At 45.4% G+C, this 6000-nt stretch overlaps 1 protein-coding gene across 1 annotated transcript in view; it reads left to right on the top strand.

Moving 5' to 3' along the window:
- Positions 1-5741, top strand: part of LOC119174058 (putative acyl-CoA synthetase YngI) — a 584783-nt gene extending 579042 nt beyond the window's left edge. The window contains exon 16 of the mRNA XM_037424838.2: positions 5452-5741. Within this exon, the coding sequence (XP_037280735.2) occupies positions 5452-5577 (126 nt within the window). The 3' untranslated portion in view covers positions 5578-5741. The remainder of the gene's footprint in view (positions 1-5451) is intronic.
- Positions 5742-6000: the final 259 nt, after the last annotated feature.

Below are 6000 nucleotides of genomic sequence, written 5' to 3' on the forward strand. Positions count from 1 at the left end.
CTATATGGTGTATTGGCAGTAGAAAAGGATAGGTACAAAAAGCACTTACAGAAGCGGTGCAGAAAGTAGAAGAATACTTGACGCTTTCTAGTCTGAGGTGCTCCCCATACAAACTAGAGTTCACGAGAGATGTTATGCAGGCTTGTTGGTAACTCCATTTCAGCAAGTGTTCTTGTAGCGCACGTCAAAATAAAAACTGAAGACCATAATGATATCGATAGCGCTAACCTCCAACATGGTTCAATCCCAGAAACTAGGGAAGATTTATGCAATTGTCTGCCAAGTCCCAGTCTTGTGATCATGTGAATAAACAAAAATCCTAAATATAAGTACAGGCGTACATATCAGATGGATTCATCCGACGACTTTTACACGTAGTCTTTCAATGTTTTTAGTCATACGCGAGTGGCCTTGTCCACTGGAAGGTACATTCGAGGTTGCCGTACAAAGAAGTGCTGGGTTTTTAGATGTTCATTTTACTTTCAGTGATGACTTGTCATGCTGGTGCGACAGTGCCAGGACATATAAATCATTGTTATTGTGTCACTCAGCCCATTCAAAGTTGTTTAGAAGAAGAGTTGTGAAGTCCGGCGCAGTATGCGCAGTACAGTCACAGCGAAACCTTGAAGAGCGGCTTTTCGGAGCCTTTTCAAAATACCTATTGATTAACAACTGCAAGCACACTTTTGGAACCGACTAGGGCACTATAATAAACGTTTCTGTAGTAGACCGGTTTTCTTTAGGTTATTTATTGTCATTCTTCTGAGAAGCCTAGTATCCGCTAAACACTTGCTAAAAATTTCATGCCATTTGTGACTGACGACTATGAAGAATTATGACTGAAGTGGAAATGCACCACAGTTGATAGGAAAACAAGAACAAGCTTTTGTAATCGGTTGGAGCATTGGACGACTCACTCGTTACGCTAATAGCATTGTGTGACAACTGGTTGTTCTTTCGGTGTTGGAAAACGCTTTTTAAGTCGTATTAACGCGATTGCTTTCCCTGCATCAAGCTTGCCTAAGGAAAGTTGACAAGTCTCGAGCACCGGAGCAGCTCAGTGGTAGAATACTGGGCTGGCACTCAGTGGACCCGGGTTCGAGCCCCACTGTGCCATTCGTGATAGGTCATGTCTGCCTAAGGGAAGATTGACAAGTTACAAGCACCGGCGTAGCTCAGTTGTAGAATATTGGGCTGGCACCCAGCAGACCCGTGTTCAAGCCCCACTGTGTCATTAGTCCAATGATAGTGTGGTCGCGGACACCAGTGGTAGCGGCGGCGGACAAAATGCATCTGCGTGTGACCCGAGTGGTGATCAATTATCAGCTTTCGCTGTAAAACGTGTTTCAGCAACGCACTGGAAAAATTGTGCATTTACTGTACCCACGAAGTGATCAGCCAGCAGTCTTTGCGTATTCAGGATGCTGGTTATTTCAGACAGCTTTTGATCTCAGTCGCTGAAGGAATATTGAATGAATTGCGAAAAGCCAGTAACCGTGAAAGCAGCCAAGAAACATGTGAACGAGAGAAAAAACTGTCGGCTACATAGACCTGCTGTCGCACAACCTAAATGAAATATCAAGCGGTCACACTAAGACAGCTACACGCATTCTTATTAATCACATCACCGGTAAATGTGTGATGCGATATAAAATATTTGAATGGTGTTTGCAAGGCATGCAGAAGTATGCATGCTAGAGCATATATTATCTGAGAACGTGGTTCACTTAGCCCTGGCATTTGCCGGCAGATGCCAATACCCTGTACAGGACGTATCTATAAAATTATTTCTATGCCGAAGAGCAAAAAAAAACTGGCAGATCCCACATAGAGTGAATATCGATAATATGCGAAGCATGAATGAGGAATTTTGATATGTCACTCTCAAATCACTACACCGTTACGAGGTGGATGTAAATTATGCCGTACATGACTTCCGTGTCATGGTTATCACTTTTGGATTTGTCCTTTACCTTTGTCATCTATTCACGTCACCTGATGCCACATCAAGTGTATGTGGGGCTTGCGAAACGGCCGCTAGCACGCTATGAGTGTGGTATGTTGTCATGTGCGCACATAACACGAGTCTCATGATTATAATGTTTGCACCAGTCATATACTTTCGTCATTCACTTACATCACGTAACACAAAGTTTGGTATATGTGGAGCCACGAAACGGCCTCGAGTGCATCATGAAGGGCCCATTATACTCCAACGTACAGTTGGCGCACCCACACGCTGGGCCCAGGAACGCTACGTTAGCAAAACACGAGCACTCTATAGTCTGACGCAGGCGCGACCGGCGCGACCAGCGCCATCGGCGCTGCCCGACAGCAACCGGCGCGAACTGCGCCAGTTGCTGTTAGGCTGCATTCCACGCCGACACTTCATACAGACTGCACTGAGTTTGCCTATTTTCGAGGGGGGGTTGTTGGTTAAAAAGTTTGAGAGTTGAGAAACAGTGCCTATTTTCGAGACGGAGAAACAATTGACGCGCTGGAATGCGCATACGTCAAAGAAAAGCAATGCGGCATGCGCCTGCGAGTATATGGCATGACCGGCGCCTGGCTTGGCAACGCCGGCGTGACGTGACGAAATGAACGCCGGCACGCACACATGCCGGGTCGCATAGAAGTGTTTTCGCGCCTTGACTGTGGCATGTAGTCATTTACTCACATGACTCGCATCTCATGATTACCATGTTTGCACCGGTCATACGACATCCATAGACGCCACGTAATACCAAGTTTGGCATTCATGAGGCTAGCGAAACAGCCGCGAGCGTATGATGTATGTGGCATGTAATAATGTTGCAATGACATGCATGCGTGATTATTATGTTTGGATGTGTCATTTCCCTATATCGTCCGTTCACGTCATCTATTACCGACTTCGGTATATGTGAAGCTAGCGAAATGGCCGCGAGTGCATCATGAGCGTGGCATGTAGTCATGTTGTTACATGACAAGCGTCTCATGAATATCATGTTTGCACCAGTCACATACATTCGTCATCCATTCACGTACCGTATTACCAACTTCGGTATAAGTGATACTAGCGAAATGTCCGAGAGCACATCATGAGCGTGGCTTGTAGTCATGTTGTTACATGACATGCAAGTCAGGATTTTTATGTTAGGGTCTGTCGCTTGTGTTGGTCCCGCAATCATGTCATACCAAACCAGTTCTGCAACTTGTCCTGTTAACGAAAGCGCCGCAAAAGCAGCAAGACTATGAAACGTAAATCATCATATTCATGCCCTACATGTCTTGATTTTCATGTTATGACTAGTCAAATATGCACGCAATACAGTCTTGTTATGCCATACCAAGCTTGGTATTGATACCGTTATTCAAATGGCCTGGAGAGCTAAAATTCGTAGGCGGCTAGACAGATAGACAGACAGACAGGCAGACAGACAAATAGATAGATAGATAAATAGATAGATAGATAGATAGATAGATAGATAGATAGATAGATAGATAGATAGATAGATAGATAGATAGATAGATAGATACACTCAAAGTCGCCGAAGTTCGCTAAGAAATGCTTTGCATTTAAAAAGAAATAGATTGATTGATTGATATGTAGGGTTTAACGTCCTGAAACCACCATATGATTATGAGAGACGCTGTAGCGGAGGGCTCCGGAAATTTCGACGACTTGCGCTTCTTTAACGTGCACCCAAATATGAGCACACGGGTGTACAACATTTCCGCCTCCATCGCAATTGCAGCCACCGCAGCCGGGATTTGAACCCGCGACCTGCGAGTCAGTAGCCGAGTACATTAGCCACTAGACCACCGCGGTGAGGCAAAAAGGAACAGGAGGCGAACAGTCCAGCTTCGGAGCAACCTTAAGCTAGTCATCCCGTGATGCCTGAGCGGTACGGAAGGCATGAGGCTAACCTTATATGGCTTTTAGTTCCCAAGACAGGTTCCTTCACGACAATACGCGTCTGCTACTGCTAACAAGCACATTGAAGCGACAAACTTTTTTTCATAGCCAACAGTGCAGAACGTCGATCGAGTGCGTAGCTTCAGTTCGTGGTTCATGTAGACCATTGGGCGTATTTATTGTATGACAGAATGAAGCGAACCGCGGCGTATACTGTCTCACAGGGCAATGTCACAGACTTCAGAAACGTATTCCGTGTTTAGTTGGGCGTCATAGTCGTCTGTAGTCTGCTTCACATCGTAAATGTTATTAACAAACTATTGTGCTTTGATTAAAATTGATTTTCGAAGTGACTGCCCAACTGGGAGATAATTTTTTTCTGGTGGCAAATTGCACGGTGCTGAAAATACAGTGTGAGACCTCTTAACGTGTGCGGAAGCAAGGGGCAGTGGAGCTGAGAGAAGGATTTATACGCGACTTCTTTGCGCAGTTTTAATTTTATGCCAGAGATGGCGCTGCCTTCCCAGAATCACAGTGCCACTAAGCGATGCTTGGGTAGCTTATGCGATGGCACCTTGATCACAGAAGCCAATTGAAATGCAATTTGCGAGAGCACTATGACTGCAAAAGGCTAACACTTTTTTTTTTGCTTTTACCTTCCAAAAACGGATACCCGAAGAGATCAGGGTGCTCTAAGGCTCTTTTGACTTTTTTTCTCAGAGTGAAAGACGTGGTGGTGGAGAGGCCTCGGTGACTCCGTGTGTGAGTTCGGCGAGCTGATCTTGTGGCAGATTCTGCCAAACCTTGCTTCACTAGTCCTCGTCTTTTCTGTGCGCGTTGTCTATTTTTTTGCACTGTTATGTGTAAGAACTTTGATGAGGGCCGCTGTGTAAGTAGGTAAATAATAAAACCAGATTATTTTGAAGATGCAGTGGTCAAGAGGCTCGCAGGCCGCGAGTGCACATAGCACAAAGTTGCAATGACCTGTCGTCACCGACCTCTTCTTGCTCAAACAGTTCACACACTTTTTTTTCATAAGGTGAAAACCGTCGAATTACGGCCCTCTTTAGGTGTACATAGCAGTCATCAGCCTGTGGACTCCCCAGTAGGTGTGAGCTTAGTTGTGTTCTCAATAGAATGCTTTTTAGGTAGGCAAATAAGCCTCCGTGTGTGATAATACAACGTGCGTTGTTATTATGCTTTCTTCTTACACGCTGTATGGTAACATACGTCTTGCTCCGCCTCGATGGTGTAGTGGCTAAAGTACTCGGCTGCTGACGCGCAGCTCGCAGGGTCGAATCCTGGCTGCTGCGCCTGCATTTTCTACGGAGGCGAAAATGCTGTAGGCCTGTTTGCTCACATTTTGGTGCACGTTAAAGAACTCCAGGTGGTGGAAATTTTTGGAGCCCACCACTAAGGCGTCTCTCGTAATGTTATAGATGTTTCGGGAATTTAAACGCCAATTATGAATCAAGCGACTTGTGTCTTGGCTTCACTGCTTCTGCTTTATCTTGTGTCAAAACATAGTTATCGTGGGACTTCTGCTGGTGCAGGTGAACAGCCTGAAAGTGCCAAGGTACTTTGAGATCGTCGATGACTTCCCTCGGACCAGCGTGGGGAAGATCTCCAAGCGAGACATACGCAGCACGATGACAGACAACCTACGAGGGAAATCCTAGGTGCCCACTGAAACGAACGCTACAAGGCATAGAGGAGAATTTTCACGAAAGTGGTGAAAGAAGCCCACTAAGTGATAGATAGCTGAATTAGACTTGATCCAAGAGCGACTTCAAGCGCACGTCGAACTAAGTGATTCACCTCAATATATTGTTTTACCCTCTTCCTTTCTGGAGTGTTTATTTTGCTTTAGCAGTGCTCTCTTCTTTGGGACAGCTGATGCCTTTCCTAGCTTTCTGTCACTCTCTCTTAGCTTCAAAAAGGGGCAGGCAAGCGCATCACATTCTCCCACTACCCTCTGTTTTCCACAATGTCCTTTATTGCACGTTTTTCTTTCCCCTCCTCCAAACTTGGATATGAGGGAGAGTGAGCGAAGTTTACAAGGATACAGCTAAGGCAGTTTCTGTCTCAAAGAATACTAGCCC

The sequence above is a fragment of the Rhipicephalus microplus genome, chromosome 5 (assembly GCF_043290135.1).
Source record: "Rhipicephalus microplus isolate Deutch F79 chromosome 5, USDA_Rmic, whole genome shotgun sequence".
NCBI lineage: Eukaryota > Metazoa > Arthropoda > Arachnida > Ixodida > Ixodidae > Rhipicephalus > Rhipicephalus microplus.